General features: G+C 30.9%; 1 protein-coding gene across 1 annotated transcript in view; it reads left to right on the forward strand.

Moving 5' to 3' along the window:
- LOC106471501 (transcription factor CP2-like protein 1) overlaps positions 1-18,048 on the forward strand; it is a gene marked incomplete at its 3' end in the record, with an annotated part of 68,247 nt that overhangs the window by 46,816 nt on the left and 3,383 nt on the right. The window contains exons 6-17 of the mRNA XM_022400112.1: positions 4,498-4,566; positions 5,460-5,527; positions 6,140-6,245; positions 7,366-7,472; positions 8,045-8,191; positions 10,627-10,695; positions 11,637-11,678; positions 12,595-12,716; positions 13,715-13,796; positions 14,243-14,348; positions 14,854-14,944; positions 15,655-15,704. Coding sequence (XP_022255820.1) covers positions 4,498-4,566; positions 5,460-5,527; positions 6,140-6,245; positions 7,366-7,472; positions 8,045-8,191; positions 10,627-10,695; positions 11,637-11,678; positions 12,595-12,716; positions 13,715-13,796; positions 14,243-14,348; positions 14,854-14,944; positions 15,655-15,704 — 1,059 coding nt within the window. The remainder of the gene's footprint in view (positions 1-4,497; positions 4,567-5,459; positions 5,528-6,139; positions 6,246-7,365; positions 7,473-8,044; positions 8,192-10,626; positions 10,696-11,636; positions 11,679-12,594; positions 12,717-13,714; positions 13,797-14,242; positions 14,349-14,853; positions 14,945-15,654; positions 15,705-18,048) is intronic.

An 18,048-nucleotide genomic window follows, 5' to 3' on the forward strand; every position in this document is an offset into this window, starting at 1 on the left:
GTTGGCATCACAGCGTCGGCCTCTGATGACCTGAGTGACAACTGCCATGCTCAATTAACATGAAGCTGCCATGGTAGTGACATTTTTCAATATTTAGCCACAGGATAGGTATCTAGAGATTTTAAGTAAAGCCTGCTGACAAATTTGCCAACTTTTATTAGTATTGAAAACTAAATGTAACAAGTAATGTGAAATTGTTAAGTGAAAAAAAAAAACTTTAAAATTCATATACATATGCTGAATGAATAAAGAAAGAATTATGTTTCTCATTTTCTAGGGGGGGGGGCAAATGCAAACTCGTGTGGATGTCCATGCATAGTAGGGTGTATAAATATAGAATCACATTCTACAGCATCAGATTGTTACAGAATTTAAAAAAAAACATTGCAAGGAAAAAGAGACAACAACTACAATGATATTGGAAATAAATAAAATGAAAAACAGAGTATAAAGTTCCATGTTGAAATATTTTCATGAATCAATACTGTATCACTGATATGTTGATATTGTACTAGCAGATGACAAATTATCATAGATTATGCATGTGTTCAATGTAAGGTTTAGGTTGTGTAAAAGTGCATCGAAATAGGATCGATATTTGTGAACAAATATTAATAGTGGCTGAATTGACCAGATTTAAATCATGTGTTGGCTTTACTCATCATTTAATTATTTAGTCTAGGTCTTCCTTGACAAAGTTTTCGTGTTATTCATAACTTTAATTTCACACCCGATTTTGGCTACTTTTTCCGATGCTCAAAATGACAGTGGATAAACTCTGTTTAATTTCATATCAAACAGTGTTTTATAGGACAATATTTTAGGTTTGGGTGCTATACTAAAAAAGAAGCATGATAATTTCTTAGCTTATATTAAATAGGGCAAGTGTGCAGCTTCTCCCTAAATTTTGCAAATGTGCTGCCTTTGTTGGTGGAGTAAAATATCCTGTGCATCTTCACCCAACATCATTGATTATCTGCTAATATTTTTATTCACTTATAAAAGAAAAACAAATAGAGTTAGGCCCATTTTTGTCAAATGTTGATAATCAAGGGTACAGTTTAAGGGTGTTTAAGGAGTTACTAATTATTGTGTAACTTTTAGGAAGTTAACACATGTATGCACTAATTTTTGAAAAAAGTTAAATAAATGAAGATGTTTTTCAAATTTACTATTTGTTATATTCACATGGACCTGAAAAAAAATTGTCATTGAATGATTAAAATCACTCCCCATAATATTTTCAGGTGAGTGGTAAAATTCTCTCGCCATAATATTTTCAGGCAAGTAAAAAATCACTCACCTGCTGTTTTAAAATACGAAGGACAGTTGAACCCTTGATAACTTCTTCCCTGGATCTATTTTTTTTTATGGGTGGAAGATGATTTGTAATCTGTACTCTTGATGCTTTGTGTATCTTATTTTCTTGGAAACCCTTGTACCCTGATTGTGCTTTCTTACCTAAAACTTGGGTTATGAACAATGTTTCCTCTAATGTATGGATATGTGGTACCAGTTTTTTTTAGGGGTGGTGGTGGTATTTTTAGACCGTTACCCTATTGGATCTCTAGGCCACCTTGTAATGCTGTCAGTTGGTTACTTGGGCTTTAGGGTTATGTCATTAAGACTGTCAACGTGTTGAGACTCCTCGCCATGGCTGGAATAATTAAGTGCGCGGCACTTGATTGATTGTTGTGCGCTCACGCAGCTTAGAGGGAACAGTGGTTGTGAGACATGTTATAAAATGGTGTTCACCTGTTGTATTACCTATCTTGTCTGATCCTTATTGTCATTCAGAATAATGCCTTTTTTTTTGTCTTGTCAGGATTGTTCATTTTTATCTCAAATGTTTCAGAGGGTCTCAGAAAAGGTTTTTGATACTCTTAAAATCTTTTTATGGTTACTTTAACAGATTGGTTCATGGAATTGATTCATCTTGTTTACTACAATGTTCCCATAATCTTAAAAGTGAATTTTGGTTTACATCTCACCAAAATCTGCTATTTGTGATGCCTATGGTTTCCCAGTGGCAATTCTCTTCAGATGTGGAAGAATTTTAAATTAAAAAAATTTTGCTTATATAATTTTCTGTTTCCTTGCACTCACACATCTGTTGTTCATGGTCACCAATGTATTGCTATAAGATCCAAAACTCCTTTTAATAATTACAGAGGCGTTTGGGATCATGGAATCATTTGATATATAAAACAAAACTAATAAATGAAATAAAAAATGAATATAAAAAGCAAAACAGAGTCTCTTTATGATATGATTCCCCTGTATGAATTAATTTGTGCAGTTGGGACACTCACATTTTACTTGTACCTCTACAACTGTCCTCTCTGTGATAGTGTTCTGGTGGCTGATGATACTTTGTCCATATGCACATCCTTGAATAGCATTCAAGACATCAAACATGAGACAGCTATTCTCCATATGATGTCTTATTGCTCCAAGGAACATTTTACTGATATTTATTTATATTTCTTAATCAGTTTAGTATTCCCATTCCACTGTCCTTGAGTTGTAGGGCTTATCCTTGACTCTGCTTTATTATTGTTTTTTGAAACTGGTTCAGTCAGCGGGTACCCAGGAAGAATAAAGTGTACCTGCTGACTGAACCAGTTTCATGACTTGGCTTGCCTTGTCAGGTGTATATGTAGGGGGTATTAGTCCCAGAGATATAAGTCCAGTTTTTAACTACTCCTCCAAGAATTTTCCACTACAGGACAACAGACTGTAATATGACACTGTCTCCCTGTTAAGCTACCACCTATAACCACACCTGAGAATGTGATAGTTCCACAGGTAAATACATACCACCTGGATCCCCATTTTAGCTGTGGTATAGTGGCTTATAGAACGGGTCTGAGTTGTTTTTTGTTTTTTTTAAGTACAAACTTTTAGCTAATAGCTCCATTCATCTCTCTACCAATTTAAAATCTAATTACAGTTTTTTACTCGGGGGGTCAAACCCTTTCGATTGAGGTATTTGACCATGCCCAAGGTCTCGTATCTTAATTTACTCAGATCCTGCCTAAAAAAATTTCAATTTTAGGGTAGGTTCGTAGAGATCCTGAGGAGCAATAAAATTGGAATGGGTATATGTGTGCCCCATGCTTGGTATTGCTGGTGCACTGTCAGAATTTAAAATATACATTATTCCTTTTGCCAATTGTCAAAATAAAAAGGCTTTTAGTTATATTTCTTAATAGTATAAATATATACTATGTAGTTGTTGGGCTTAGGATTCTTCTACAGTAGATGTCTGTGACTTATTAGTGATAAATTCAATGATAGATAAACAGCATGCACTTTACTTGTTTTCAAAGTAATATATACATATATTTGGAACAAGTTAAATGTATGTATAACAAATCATTTAACACTTTAGATATAAGCATATCATAAACACTATATATGTAGTTCTCTCCTTCTTATCAAAAGTCCACTTAGGCCTATTCAATTACCTTAGAATTTTACTTGACAAGCCGAACTATCTTCTCTATTACTATCGCACTAGTAATCTATGTGTGATTCACTTACAATTGTGGCACAAGTTACTGTAATCGTTTGGTCTTCTTTCTTCTGAAGATCCTCAGTTCCTTTTGTCAAAGTGTACTCAGGCTGATTCAATTACATTAGAACCATGCTTTGATGGAATAAATTATTTTTCTTTTCTCCTCTCCTACTGTTAGTCTTACTCTAACATATTAAATGTTAAGCCTATGTCAGTCATTAGGCCTATCACTTCTACGGTAGTTAACTTCATGCCGAACTTTTCCTTGCCCTGTAACTTTACTCTTTTTTGCTATTATCTGTCTGCTGTTTCCACTCATCTCATGCTATTTATATCTTTATCACCTAATCGTCTGGCCACCTTCTATATTCTTGACATCAATGTATTGCACGTGATGTTCAACATCAATCAATTATTAACAAAACTTCCTACAATTGTCTGATTTTAACTGTTATTATAACAAAAATAAATTAGTCAATAATATCTAAACTAAATAGTCTTTTATATCATGACACACAAAATATAGCTCATACATTAACTTACTCTAAACCTGCTTAAAAGAATTTCAAGTGCTGTGGCTATTGAGGATTCCCTCTTGTTTATATATATATATATATATTTTATAAAGGATGATGAGGGCAAGAAAGTTCCTCGTTGAAAAGATTTCGTTTTCTTAGTGTCCAGTATCATATGAGACGAGTCAGCTCTACTTGTTTTCCCATGAATCAAGTCCATTGAATCTACTAGGATTCTGGATTTCTTTTATCTCTGCTATTTAGGCTGTTGCCTTCTTGTTCAAAAACCAAAATTTTGGTTAACCATTGGTCCTTGTGACTCTCCTCCATCTCAGTATGGGTATTCTGGCTTTTTGTATTTCAGAGGTAAGTCTACCTGTTTTAATTTTACATTTTTAGAATTAAAATGAATTTCAAACAGGTACTTGCCTATGAAAAACTACAAAATTTGGATTATGACAGGAAAGCAGGGCTTATGTACATCCTCCGGATGCAAGTGCAATAAGTCACGTGGAAAGTGGAGAACTGTGGGTAAGTTGACGCATGCTCTGCACTGTATCAAGAACACTCAAAATTTTAGTCACATTTCTTGGCGCATGAGAACAACTCAACTTCTTTCATATTTCAGAAGTAAGTAGCTGTTTGAAATTCATTTTACTTGTATACATTTTTAATTTTATCAGCTTTCAACACATTTATATTGTGTAATTTTCAAAAATTCAATTTTAGAAACTTTTTTGGGTTCTTTTAAACAGACCTTTTTTAAACTTGATTCAAAAACCTAATAATATATTCTCCAAAAGTATCTTTAATGTGTGGTACTAAGGTTGATTTGTTTTTCCTAGAGTAGAATAATTAAGTAAATGTGTATTTTGCCTGATAATTATTAATAACTCCAAATTAAGGCAAGCTAACGAAATGGATCAGAACTAATAAACAACTTAGTACACAGTGTAGCTAATTGTATGTACAATAGACTTAATGAGAGTATTTTTAAATCATAAAACAGTTGTAAAGAGAATAAAAATTTGTAATGGCTAGAATGCATTGATTCATCTGTTAGGTTGATTAACCCTAATGTTAATCAGCTGATGAGGATGATTTACTTACTTTCTGTTGTTGTTGGATATGCTTAAATAACCATCTGAAGATAATAGTTTAATATCTGATGATGCTGAAGTAATCAACCAGTGATACAATATCATGTTGGGTGTATCTAAGAGAACATGGTTCTGTATTTCATTTTTATAAATATTACACTAATAATATAATTCCAATATGAGTTCATGTGATGTTTGAGTATTTAATACAGTAGTCAAAAATGCTGTAAATTAATAAAAGAAGTATGTCTGTAAAAAACACATACACATATAAATATATATGTGATGATTAATAGTGCTTTATATGTGCTTTTGTACAAATAGGACAGTCATATGAAGTAAGAATTAGGAAAATGGGAGATCCACCAGAACTAAAAGGAAAGATGTTGAAGGTAAGAAACATGAAAGTTATCAAGGTTGCTTTTTATCTTTCTATCTATCTATATATATTTATATATATATGTGTGTGTGTGTGTGTTTATAGATACATATTAATAGAGAAAGATATATTTTTTAATTGTTTCTTTTGTGCATCATCTCTTTCCCGAGCAGTTTTAATTCATATTAAAAAGTCAGATTCATATATCTATCAGACTGAAAGATCTTCTGTTGTGTCATGATAATATTTTTAAAGTGGCTCAGTCATTTTTCATTTGCATGAATAAATCTGTAGAAAAATGAAGCTTAAATATATTTTTGTTTCTTTTTCGAATGAGTGATAGTTTTTGTAAGTAATTATAGAAAACTAAAATATGTTGTTGGTTTTCAGATTTGTTAAGCATGAACATGAAGAAGATATATTTTTATATTTAATACATTGAAAGGTCAGTAAATGAGCTATAAAATACTGGAAAGAGAAAAGTAAGATTACTTTGAGCTAAGTCCACTTCATGTTGTTTGTGAGATGTTATCTTTGTGATATAAGAATACTTTCAGTATAACACTGTTGTTAACTAATTATTGTCTGTTACATCATTCTCATAAGACATTTGTATTATTACTAGAGTTTTATCAAAGTGAGATTTCAAGAAAGAAGATTGCAGTATCGAGAAAAGGAAGAAATAGCTGCTTGGAAAATCAGTAGACCAGGAGAAAGAATTCTGGATGTTGGTATGTCTGAATATAGTACATGCATTGTTCTTCTTGTATATGAACCATAATGGACTTATAAATAAATGTGGTACAAAAGTTGAAAATTGACTAGAAACTAGACTGACTAGAAATGTAGGTGTGGTGTGACAGTTAATTCCAATTTTTGTCTTTTTAGTCAGTTCACTAGCCTAATTAACCACTTTATCTGTCAAATTGGGTTTATATGTTACAGTAGAATTTTGCCTACTTATATAAACTAAGAAATTTAGCTGACAAATTGATGATGTTCCTAACTAACCCTTTTATATTTTGTACTATTAAACTTATAAAGTTTAAAATACTGATTAATATTCAGTGAAGAGCTTATCTGTTTTATTTCCTTTTTGTTTTAATTTTGAAATTAAAATAAATTCAAAACAAATTAATATTCAAAAGGAAAGACAATAATTGATTTGTTTTGAATGTATTTTGTTTTAATTTCCAAAATACTGATGTTTCAATATTGTTGATTTTATTATAGTATTGTGCACTATGGTCTAAGCATTTATTTGGACAAGTCATATCTCACATGACTTTTATTTTTTCTGAACTATTAATATTGTAACCATATTGTGCAAGTTTTCCATAACATTACTGCAGATGGAGCTTGATATTAATGAAGCATATGTAACTAACACTTTGTCCATTATTGAATCATGACGATATTATTCTTCAGTCACTTAGTTGTTAATTACAGTGGAGTGGGAATAGCCCCACCCACCCACAATTTTTATACACAAGTATTTCAGAAAGAGAAAGGTTGATCATATGGTGTCTCTGGAATTATGTAAAAATAATAATATATATATATATATATGATGTATTGTTGCATAATTGCTACATTTTCAGCATAGAAATTACACACACATGCACAATGCTAAACATTTAAAAAGCATGTCACATCCAGCAACTATTGCCCCACTCCCCCATGTTGAACATCTTCCTAATTCACTGTTATGAATTTCACTTTTGTTTGAAAGTTCACGTTTCCATTATCCAGTATCTTGTGATATAGAAAGATTAACACTAATATCAAACTACATTAATTGGTTGCTTATTTTTATTTTGTTTAATGAGATGAAGCTTTTTTTTTAATCAGACCTTCCACTGTCCTATGGAATATTCGATGTCAATATTGATCCAGCAGAGATAAACAGCTGTCATTTTGTATGGGATCCTGCTAGAGAAGCTTCCATCTTTATCAGAGTAAGTAAAACTGATGTCTATGTAAAAAGTTTGGTTACATAACTAATTGATACTCCATTGTCTAAATAAGAAAATTTTTAATGTTGTTACCTGAGGAGTGATGAGTGTAGTTGTCTGATTAAGAAAACTGCTAAAACTGTTGGCTGTCTAAAAGAAAAGTTTGGTTAAATGAGTAACTGATGCTCTGCTGTATGACTAAAATACAAACTAAATACAACCTCTACATAAAATGGCAGTTACTACAATAAGCACCACCCACATTCATATTGTAAAATCCAGAGAACAGTGTTTTGTCACGTGCTTTGCTTATCATCCTATGATTTGTCAAACATGAAATATTGTGATTGGAATAAAAAAGGATTCAGTGTGCAACTTAAAGGAATGAAATTAAAATTGGCGACTAAACTAATAGCTACACTTATACCGTTGATAAAAACCTAGGATAATAACCTAGGACACATATTTTATTTTACCAACCATTATGCCCAAAGTTTAACAAAAAATGCTGACCTTTGATTTATACCCTACACCATAGTGATGATATTAATAATATTGTTTTTTTTCTCCAACAGGTGAACTGCATCAGTACTGAGTTTACCTCTCGAAGGCGAGGTGGGGAAAAAGGAGTCATACTTCGTTTCACAATTAGCACTTGGACTCATGGGGAAAAGAAATGTCAACAGCTCGACTTAGCATCTTGTCAGCTCAAAGTGTTCAAGGTAGATAAGCCTATAATTCCTCTTAACATAAAAAAAATTCCAGCTTTTTACTGATTTTGTATAGTTTATAGAGTTAACAACGGTGCCAGTTCCCACTGGTTTTACATAGTTTGTAGAGTTAACAACTGTAGCAGATTCCACTGGTTTTATATAGTTTGTAGAGTTAACAACTGTGGCAGATTCCACTGGTTTTATATATTTTGTAGAGTTAACAATGTGGCAGTTCTCACTGGTTTTACATAGTTTGTAGATAAAACCAGTGGAATCTGCCACAGTTGTTAACTCTACAAACTATATAAAACCAGTGGAATCTGCCACAGTTGTTAACTTTACATAGTTTGTAGAGTTAACAACTGTGGCAGATTCCACTGGTTTTATATACTTTGTAGAGTTAACAATGGTTGCAGATTCCACTGTTTTTACATAGTTTGTAGAGTTAACAACTGTGGCAGTTCTCACTGGTTTTATATAGTTTGTAGAGTTAACAACCCAGATTCCACTGGTTTTATATAGTTTGTAGAGTTAACAACGGTGCCAGTTCCCACTGGTTTTACATAGTTTGTAGAGTTAACAACTGTGGCAGATTCCACTGGTTTTATATAGTTTGTAGAGTTAACAACTGTGGCAGATTCTACTGGTTTTATATAGTTTGTAGAGTTAACAACGGTGCCAGTTCCCACTGGTTTTACATAGTTTGTAGAGTTAACAACTGTGGCAGATTCCACTGGTTTTATATAGTTTGTAGAGTTAACAACTGTGGCAGATTCTACTGGTTTTATATAGTTTGTAGAGTTAACAACTGTGGCAGTTCCCACTGGTTTTACATAGTTTGTAGAGTTAACAACTGTGGCAGATTTCACTGGTTTTATATACTTTATAGAGTTAACAATGGTGGCAGATTCCACTGTTTTTACATAGTTTGTAGAGTTAACAATGGTGGCAGTTCCTTCTGGTTTTACATAGTTTGTAGAGTTAACAACTGTGGCAGTTCCCACTGGTTTTACATAGTTTGTAGAGTTAACAATGGTGGCAGATTCCACTGATTTTACATAGTTTGTAGAGTTAACAATGGTGGCAGTTCCCACTGGTTTAACATAGTTTGTAGAGTTAAAAATGGTGGCAGATTCCACTGGTTTTATATATTTTGTAGAGTTAACAATGGTGACAGATCCATAAGTAGTGACAGGGCTTTTTGCAGCATATGTGAAGAATCTCAACACTGCAAGCATGGAAAGGGATGAGCATGGGAGAAGAAGGGGAGTGCTTTAACTTTCTCAACACAGGCTCTGTCAATTTGACCGACCATGTGACCTCATTGTATTCGACTAAAGTCTTTATAGATTTGATACTTCTAACTTTCAATATAGTGTGTATATCTTCACAAAATTTGGCAGTTGTTCAGTTCATATTATAAGTCTTTCACATACCAAACGAAATTTTTTTAGTGAAGTATTTTTAATGAACTAAAATAAGATTTATCCATTAATATGTCTAGTAGTTGTTTTAAATAGTCTGTGTGAAAAGTGATTTTCATGTTAAGATTGAAAATACTTTTTTCATCTTAAAAATCTCAAATTCATTTGTGAAATCTCTAAAACCTCCTAAATACATTTCAAATGTTTGTTTTCGGTAAAACATTATATTTTTCTGTTATTTTCTCTACCACATCTCAAAAACGGGATCAGTCAATTCGACTGACCTCGTAACCACCAAAAAAATCTAAATACTTTAATCATGGACTGTAATATATTCTTCCCCCTCTCCTGTAGACACACAGAGCAGAATTTAGAAAAGTCTCTAAACTAGCCACCCCTTCAAACTCAAGAAATCAGATACATTATATGTAGAATAACCTAGTTTTATTACTCTCAACCAATTACAGTGTACTTTACTACAGTGTGGGATAATGAAAACATATGGTTTGGTGTGACTGACCTCAAGGTTACTTAGTTACCTAAATGCACACAATGCTGTTTCTATTGTTTGAATGAAAAACTAATGAACAAGTTTCAAAAAGATATTTTTTACTAGTACTTAAAATGTAACTTTTCCCGAAATATAGTTCATTCAGGTTTTTAACTAGTGTAGTAAGTGTCCAGAAATTCACATATCCAGTTTTTACAAGCTAATAATATAAAGCTTTAAGTGGACAGTAAATAGACTGTACTTATTTAACAATTTCTAATTTGGATGCTTAGTAACCAAGCCGATGTTTTTCAATTCTCTCAGTAATCACATTATAGTTTGTATCCGTCAACTGATTCGTGTTTAGTTACATGTTTATGTGTTTAGCACAGTGGACAAGTGCTGTGTTTTAAAGTAGACTGATCTTTCTTTCTTTATTTAATGGATTTGAATATTTTACTTTTTAGTTCTGATAAATCTTTTAATGAAAGTTTGTACTAGAGATGAATTTTTTTATGTCACTCACTTAGTCCAAAGGAGCAGATAGGAAACATCGAACAGATAGAGAACGAATGGAAAAGCGACCACCAGAAGATAAAGTAAGTTTTTTATATCATGTTTGTACGGTGATATGTTGTGTATATTGTTCTGTGAGGCGATGTAGGTGGGATAGTTGTTGTTTGTGTTTGATTTTGAGGTAAAATGAAGCCATGATAGCAGTTTTTGTGGCGTAAGCTAACGTGTTAGTAAAATATCTATTTATCTTGTGTTTTAAGTTGACATGACTAGAATAGTTATTTATCTTGTAAGGTTACATATAACTAGAATATCTGTATCTTTTAAGGTTACATATAACCAGAATATCTGTATCTTGTAAGGTTACTTATAACCAGAATATCTGTATCTTGTAAGGTTACATATAACTAGAATAGCTATTTATCTTGTAAGGTTACATATAACTAGAATATCTGTATCTTGTAAGGTTACATATAACTAGAATATTTGTATCTTGTGTTGTAACATGTAGTTAGTATATTTGTTTATCTTGTGTTTTAAGGTGACATGACTAGAATAGTTATTTATCTTGTAAGGTTACATATAACTAGAATATCATAGATTAAGAAAAAAACATCAGTTTTCATGCAACTTTTTACAATTTGTTGTCAGTTTTGTAATATAATTCTTAGCTATAAAACTGGAAAAACAGGAATTTTCCCAAGTTGTATGACCAATATATGATTGTCTTTGTGTATATTAAGTATTAATAACATTTACCCAAAAATAAAATATTTAAAAATCTAATAAAATATGGTTAGTTTCTATTAGTTTGTTTTTATCGGTGAAGTGTTTATCACATTTTCATTTATCGAAGGAAAACAATTTATTGTAAATTTATATTTCAAACATTAAACTTATTGTGATGCAGTACTTACTTTACCATAGTGATATATAATTTTGATTTACCTGATCATGAAAAAATATTTTATTTTGTATTATGAAACAAACACATATAATTTTTATTTTGTAAATGTCTTCACAGGAGAAATATCAACCTTCATACCAGTGCACAATTTTGACTGAGGTATGTTATTTTTTTAATCTGTTACATACATCATTTGAATGTATTTCAGGAACAGTTTGAAAGGTTTATTTAAAACTTCATTTCTGTAGAAGATAAATATTAAAGATAATAAGTACTTTCTCTTTTGTTTAATTTTTGTTGTTTCAGTAGTCAAGTGAGCACAATAACATATTATTCTGGAATACATCCTGTGTATAATGTGTATAACTAATCAAGAAACTCCTAGCTTCTAAATTGCTTGGCCCTCAAGCCAAGCTTTTCAGAAAGGAATGAAAAGTTTTGCTGATGGAGCAATTAGTAATTTATCCTATTTATTAGTGTTTTAAAGAAACCTTATAAAGCATTAAATATAATGATGTCCAAGTTTTTAATAAATAACAGAGTATTTTCATAGGTTCCTTAGAAAAATGTTATCAAACCTAGAAACTCAAGTAGACTTGTAAAGTACTGTTCAGATAATAAAAAACACCATGATAGTAACTTACCTTATTTATTACTGTTTTAAGGAAAACTTATAAAACATTAAATATAATGATGTCCAGTTTTTAATAATTTTTGCACAGGCTTCTTTAGAGAAATGTTATTAAACCCAGAAACTCGAGTAAACATGTAAAGTAATAAAGTAACTTAGATAATAAATAACATCATGAATTTTGTGTAATATATGTTTGTTTTTAATGTTATTGTTCTTCAGAATTATCATCAGTAAAATTTATATGTGAAAAATAATTCCTGTATTTTAAATAAAAGAAAAAAATTTTTATTCTAAGTAGTACCACAAGAAACAAATAGATGTGTAGGTTCATTCAGGTTATTTGAACTTGATGTTTTTGTGTGTGTTTGTGATTTACTTTTTTTTTCTCTTTCCTTTGGTTAATCAACTAACTGATATAAATGTGTTATATGAATATTTTAGTACCCACCAGATTCGTTAGTTGATCTTCCTGAGTCTCCCTGTTCCACGGAAATTGAGCATCCAACAAGTACCTCATTGGAACTTAATTTAAGTAAAGATTCACCCTTAGGTTCTCCTGATCAGTAAGTTGTTTACATTTGAAGATTTATTTCATTTATTATTTCAAGATTACTATATTGTTTTTCATAAATCTTCTCTTAATCTTGTAATCTATATTATATATTCAGTATAAGAAATCAAAATTATGAAACTTAATATCTTTAATTACTAAACAAAATGTGGTCACACAAATGATAAGAAATCATATTTCCAACTTGTAGAATAGCAGTTCACATTATCTCAACTTAGTACAACAGTTCATTTTATCACAGTTTAAGAGTAACAGATTGTATATTCACACTTACAGTAACAGTTCATTTTATCACAGCTTAAGAGTAACAGATTATACTTTCACACTTACAGTAACAGTTCATTTTATCACAGCTTAAGAGTAACAGATTGTATTTTCACACTTACAGTAACAGTTCATTTTATCACAGCTTAAGAGTAACAGTTCATGCTATCACAACTTAGATGAAAAGTTCCTGTTATTACAAGCTAGAGCAATAATTCATACTGTCACAACTTAGATTAAAAATTCCTGTTATTACAAGTTAGAGCAACAATTCATGCTGTCACAACTTAGATTAAAAGTTCCTGTTATTACAAGCTAGAGCAATAATTCATACTGTCACAACTTAGATTAAAAATTCCTGTTATTACAAGTTAGAGCAACATTTCATGCTGTTACAACTTATATTAAAAGTTCCTGTTATTACAACTCAGAGTAAAAGTTCCTGTTATTGTAACTTAGAGTAGCAGTTCATATTATTAGAATTTAGGGTTGTGATTCAAGTTTTTTATATAACTTGAAATTACTGTTGTCACCACCAGTTCATGATATATATTTTATGGCTTAACTTGAGATGAGTTTTTGTTGTTCTATTAAATATTCTATAACTAATTTTTATGCAAATTTTTTACTTAATCATAGTAGTGAGTTTAATGTACAACTTGCTGTTTACTTTGTATGGGTTTTTGAAACCACATGAGTAAAAGTTTTCTTGCTAAATTATTCTAGGTTAACCAAAAGCTCCTCATCTTTGGCTTTATCTTCATTCCATGAAGTTCCAGAAAGTCAGCCTAAAGAAGTCATACCACAAGTAAATATGAGTCTGCATATTTTACTTTCATATTTCTTCCCATCCAGTTTGATTCTTTTAAAATAAAAGTTCATCAAAACAAAAAGGGAAACTTATTTGGACATTTGACCAAATATTGGATTAAAATGAAACACAAATCTGTACTGTAGTCTCTGTTTTCTTTCTTAGAAAAAAATGTTTTGTTTTTCTATTATTATTGAGCATTTTGAGTGATGTTTATCAAAATTAAAGAAAAAATGAATTAGTTTTCATTAATTTCATAAGTTGAGGTAAAGTTCCCAGCACTTCCATTTCAACTTTTGTATTAAGCAGAAAGTTTTGAAGTGATAGATTGGTGTTAAATGAAGACACGTTTAGGTCGTGTGTATTTTTATTCATTATAACTCCATTAGTATACTTGAAATTTTAAAACCGATGGTATCAGTGATAATTTGTAATTCTTACAGGCTTCATACACAGTTTTGCCTTATTGCTCCTCTGCTGAGGAAACAGCTCAGTGGCTGAAACTTAATAGGTTTGAAAAATACCAGTGTACATTCAGTAATTTCTGTGGTGAGTATATAAAAACTTTGAGTATGTGTTGTGTTTAGTTTCATATAAAGTAATTGCTATGTATGGATGAAATCATGAACAAATGAATTGAAAACACATTATTGTTGCTCGAGCTAAGAAGTTATAAAATTAGTTTAACAAATTTGAAGACTACTTTCATTGTTGAGATTCAAAAAATAATATTGGTTAAAATTGAAAATAATTTTTTATTGTTGAAGTTGATTGTTGTGAATGATGGCAGTTCAGCACAAAGTAATTTCAGATGTAAATATTACATTTATATAATATCATTAAATTAAAAATATGGGATAAAAATTATTGTGTCATCCATTTTTTGATATCATATTTTGTTCTGAATATAATCCAAATCTAACCTTTTTCATTGCAAATATGTTTTTATCAAATTTAATGATTTATATATATATATATATATATATCCTAATATAAAATATTAGTTTGATATTGAGTATATTTTCAATCTCTCTGACATCTGTGTATGTTCCAGCTTCAGACATTATGCGACTTAACCGAGATGATCTCATTCAAATTTGTGGAGTAGCAGATGGAATTCGTCTATACAACGCCCTTCACTCCAGGTTGTTTATACATAAATGTCAACTCATTAGTTAGTTTAAAGTTGTTAATCGTAACTTAGTTATTGGTTTAATAGATTTTATAATATTATATATATATTAATCTCTGATGTAGATATTATTAGATATATTTCTTAATCCTAACTTAGTTATTGGTTTAATAGATTTTATAATATTATATATATATTAATCTCTGATGTAGATATTATTAGATATATTTCTTAATCCTAACTTAGTTATTGGTTCAATAGATTTATAATATTATATATGTTAATTGTTGATGTTGATTTTATTTCATTTGTTAATCCTAACTTAGGTATTGGTTTAGCAGAGTTCATGTTCATTTAGTCCTGATATAGTATATGATTCATTCACTACACTTTGTTTCATTATGATAACTTTAATATTTCATGGCATGTATAATTCTATGACATCTTAACCATGCTTTATACTTGGTTGGAAATTTTTTAGGTTTTTAAATGTGGCTTTTTAATACTATTACAGACATTTATTTGTATTATATAAAAATTTCCAATTGTATATTCATATATTCGTTTTGTGCATTGAAGTAGTGAGTACAGGATTACTGGTTGTGTAGTAATGTATTTATATTTATTATTGTTGTTATTCTGTCTTCCTGAAAATACATATCTGACTTTTGTTAGCAAGCTGTATAGTTTTCAAGTGTAAATGTACTTTTTTCTTTCATTCAGAACCATTCGCCCGAAATTAACAATATATGTTGCAAGTTCAAATGACCAAGGTAAATTCTCGTGAATTTTTATTTCCTTAAGCATAAGATAATTTTATTATCTGAAATCTAATTTTTTTTTAGTAATAAGTGTTTCTATTGGTCAGTAAAAATATTTTAAGCTAGTGGAACCTTTTTTTGGGGGGGGGGGAGCTGGCCTAGGCTGAAATGGGGTTCTGGAGTGACCTCTCAAAATTTATATTGGAATTGAGAGAAAAATATTTTGTAACACAGGAAAAGTTTTAACGGAGTGAGGGCAACAATAAAAAGTTTTACACAGGGCCCTTTAAGACCTAGTTACTTCACTGTTTAAAGATCTCTGTACATTCTCATATTAGAGTACAGCCAAGCACGTGATGGCTGATGCCACAGAAGTCATCTTATAAGGTCAAATCTTCTTCCACATATTCTTTAAAAATGTATTAACCTAGGATGGAACATATGCAAAAAAAAAAAAAACATTTCAAAGCAAGAGCTGTACAGGGGAACTTGTAAAACAAAGGTTGTTGAAGTTGGTCATTCTCACTAGGCTGTGGAATGAACAGAGCAATGTATGAAAAAACTATATTAAAATATATTGTTTTCTAAGAAGACAATTTTTAAAGCATGACATGAAGAAGCACTCATCGTGAAGTATGGAATATTGTGTTCCTCAAGTACAAATGCAGATGCAATCCCTATGTTTCTATATCTGCAGTCCCTATGTGTCTATATCTGCAGTTTTCATGTTTCTATATCTGCAGTCCCTATGTGTCTATATCTGCAGTCCCTATGTGTCTATATCTGCAGTTTTCATGTTTCTATATCTGCAGTTTTCATGAACTTTGTTGGAACTTTTTGGCATTCATTTTACCTAGAGAAATAAATAAGAACTGAGTGAAGAAGAAAAGGTTATTGACTAGAAGGCTGTAGCAGAATTAGTCCCATGTTTATTTTTTGGTTTAACTCTTTTAGCACGGGCTCAGTCCCTGGAACTGACCTCATAACCATTTTGTGCTTGTTATTGTTTTCATACTAGAACTTTTAAGTTAGTAAGCGAATGTAAATGAAATTCGGCAGATTATCAGTAAACGTTACAACACTTTGATACGTAAAATATCACATTTTTTTATTGAGTCTTAAGGTTTGTAAAGCAATGTTTTTCTCACGTCTTTTTTGCATGTTGCCTATCTATTATGCAAAGTAATATTCATTCAAACTTTATGAATAAACTAGCACTCTTAGTAATCCTTCACAAAATTTCTTTTGATATTGTGTTACTCCTGTACAATGATGTATTTTCCACCAATGGATCTTCAGTATTATGATATAATGAACTTTTATGGTGATACCTGTATTTATACTTTCTGAGAATAATTCAGTTTTAAACCACATTGATAACCTTGTCTTCTGAATCACCACAAGCATGAAGTACTTTTATAAAATTAAATTAGATATGTCTTGAGACAAACTGTGAATAGACTTATGATAGTAACAGTACTTGTCACTTTGTAGGAGTATCCAAACTATTAAAAACCTGTTCTATATTACATTATACTGGGTTACACAACTGATATTACATTATACTGGGTTAGACAACTTACATTACATTATACTGAGTTAGACAACTGACATTACATTACACTGAGTTAGACAACTGATATTACATTACACTGGGTTAGACAACTGATATTACATTATACTGGGTTAGACAACTGATATTACGTTACACTGAGTTAGACAACTGACATTACATTACACTGGGTTAGACAACTGATATTACGTTACACTGGGTTAGACAACTGATATTACGTTACACTGGGTTAGACAACTGATATTACGTTACACTGAGTTAGACAACTGACATTACATTACACTGAGTTAGACAACTGATATTACGTTACATTATGTAATATTAGTTGTCTAACCCAGTGTAATGTAATATCAGTTGTCCAACCCAGTGTAATGTAATATCAGTTGTCTAACCCAGTGTAATGTAATATCAGTTGTCTAACTCAGTGTAATGTAATGTCAGTTGTCTAACCCAGTGTAATGTAATATTAGTTGTCTAACCCAGTGTAACGTAATATCAGTTGTCTAACCCAGTGTAACGTAATATCAGTTGTCTAACCCAGTGTAATGTAATGTCAGTTGTCTAACCCAGTGTAATGTAACGTAATATCAGTTGTCTAACCCAGTGTAATGAAATATCAGTTGTCTAACCCAGTGTAACGTAATATTAGTTGTCTAACCCAGTGTAATGTAATATCAGTTGTCTAACCCAGTGTAACGTAATATCAGTTGTCCAACCCAGTGTAAAGTAATATCAGTTGTCTAACCCAGTGAGTTGTCTAACCCAGTGTAAGATATTACATTA

The sequence above is a fragment of the Limulus polyphemus genome, unplaced genomic scaffold (genome assembly GCF_000517525.1).
Source record: "Limulus polyphemus unplaced genomic scaffold, Limulus_polyphemus-2.1.2 Scaffold4659, whole genome shotgun sequence".
NCBI lineage: Eukaryota > Metazoa > Arthropoda > Merostomata > Xiphosura > Limulidae > Limulus > Limulus polyphemus.